This window comes from Octopus bimaculoides, chromosome 7 (assembly GCF_001194135.2).
Source record: "Octopus bimaculoides isolate UCB-OBI-ISO-001 chromosome 7, ASM119413v2, whole genome shotgun sequence".
Classification (NCBI taxonomy): domain Eukaryota; kingdom Metazoa; phylum Mollusca; class Cephalopoda; order Octopoda; family Octopodidae; genus Octopus; species Octopus bimaculoides.
The window spans coordinates 11,766,461-11,768,033 of NC_068987.1; the positions used below are offsets into that span (position 1 = coordinate 11,766,461).

The 1,573-nt window shown below is 36.2% G+C and overlaps 1 protein-coding gene across 1 annotated transcript in view; it reads right to left on the bottom strand.

Annotated features, from left to right (window-relative positions):
• The window catches only part of LOC106882389 (MAM and LDL-receptor class A domain-containing protein 1), a 221,633-nt gene that overhangs the window by 166,665 nt on the left and 53,395 nt on the right, over positions 1 to 1,573 (bottom strand). Inside the window, exon 33 of the mRNA XM_014933051.2 lies at positions 479 to 738. Within this exon, the coding sequence (XP_014788537.2) occupies positions 479 to 738 (260 nt within the window). The remainder of the gene's footprint in view (positions 1 to 478; positions 739 to 1,573) is intronic.

Sequence of the window (1,573 nt, forward strand, 5' to 3'; positions counted from 1 at the left end):
ATACATACATACATACATACATACATGCATACATGCATACATACATACATACATGCATACATACATACACACACACATACATACATACATACATACATACATGCATACATACATACATACATACATACATACATACATACATACATACATACACACACACACATACATACATACATACATACATGCATACATACACACACACATACATACATACATACATACATGCATACATAATCCGGGCTTCATTCAGATTCCATCTGCCAAATTCATTCACAAGGCTTTGGTCAGTCCAAGACTATAAAGGAGACACTTGCCCCAGATGTCACTTAGTGGGACTGAACCCAGGACCATATAGTTGGGAAGTAAGCTTCTTACCCATACAGCCATGCCTGAGCCTTAAAATAGATATTTTAACAATAAGTCTTTTAGATCATTAATTTTTGGATATCAGTTTCTGATAATTCGGATATCAAAATACCTGCAGTGCTTGTGGTCCTCTGATGTTTACTTTACCATTTATCCATTTGTTTCCTTGAGATTTCCTCTTCTGCCAAGCAACTACATCAGATTTGCCTCTGTATACCACAGACAATGTACCAATTCCATTTCCGAACATGTGATACCAAAAACTTAGACACCATTCCTGTGATCCAGGTACTTGAAATTTGGGACTGATGAGATGAGTGCTGTCTCCTGATACGACCGGGTTGGATGTTTCAACATAGATGTAGTTTCCAGCTGTAAAAAGTTCCAAAAAAAAAACTATCATCTGTGTGTGTATATGAGCTGGCTGGTACAAACTTGAAGGTTCAAGTTATAACAGCTTTTAACAAAGCAAAAATTTATTTCAGTTTCAAAGAAGATATTAATGTTTTAGCTTACCACTGACGCCGCCAACGCCAACGCCGCTGACACTGATGACTATTATTATTATTATTATTATTATTATTATTATTATTATTATTGAGTGAGAGAGCAGTGCATGCCATCAAAGTGACACTGGGGTAAAATATACGAAGCCCATTATACCCATCATGACTACCCGTCTGATAAGGGTACACCAGGCACATGCATCACAACCATATGTGTGCGATATAGTGATCTCCTATCAAGATAAATAGCTCATGACCTTGCAGGTGGGCCCAGTTAGAATTTTTCTTCAGGTCAAGTAGCCCATCCCACTTAAAAGGTCCCTGAATAAGGTTTGTTTAGGGATGTTGAGCAAAACACCCGATGTTTCCAAAGGTGAATTATTCAAAGCCCAAAGAATTCCTCTCAACACGTAGCTATGATGCTCCCCCACTACTTCTGCTCATGATCAGAGATGCACATATCGTCAGCCACTAAGGGTCATGCTCAACTGGTTAAGGTCAAACAACTGACAAGCAAATCTGTGGTATTAAGCAGAATATTTGCTGTAGCCCATCTTTATTATTATTATTATTATTATTATTATTATTATTATTATTATTATTATTATTATTATTCCATATTAATGCTTATGATAGCAATAATGAAGTTTATAATATGATTACTGTCTAGGGAAATATTCTTCACATGAAAACTTATGACC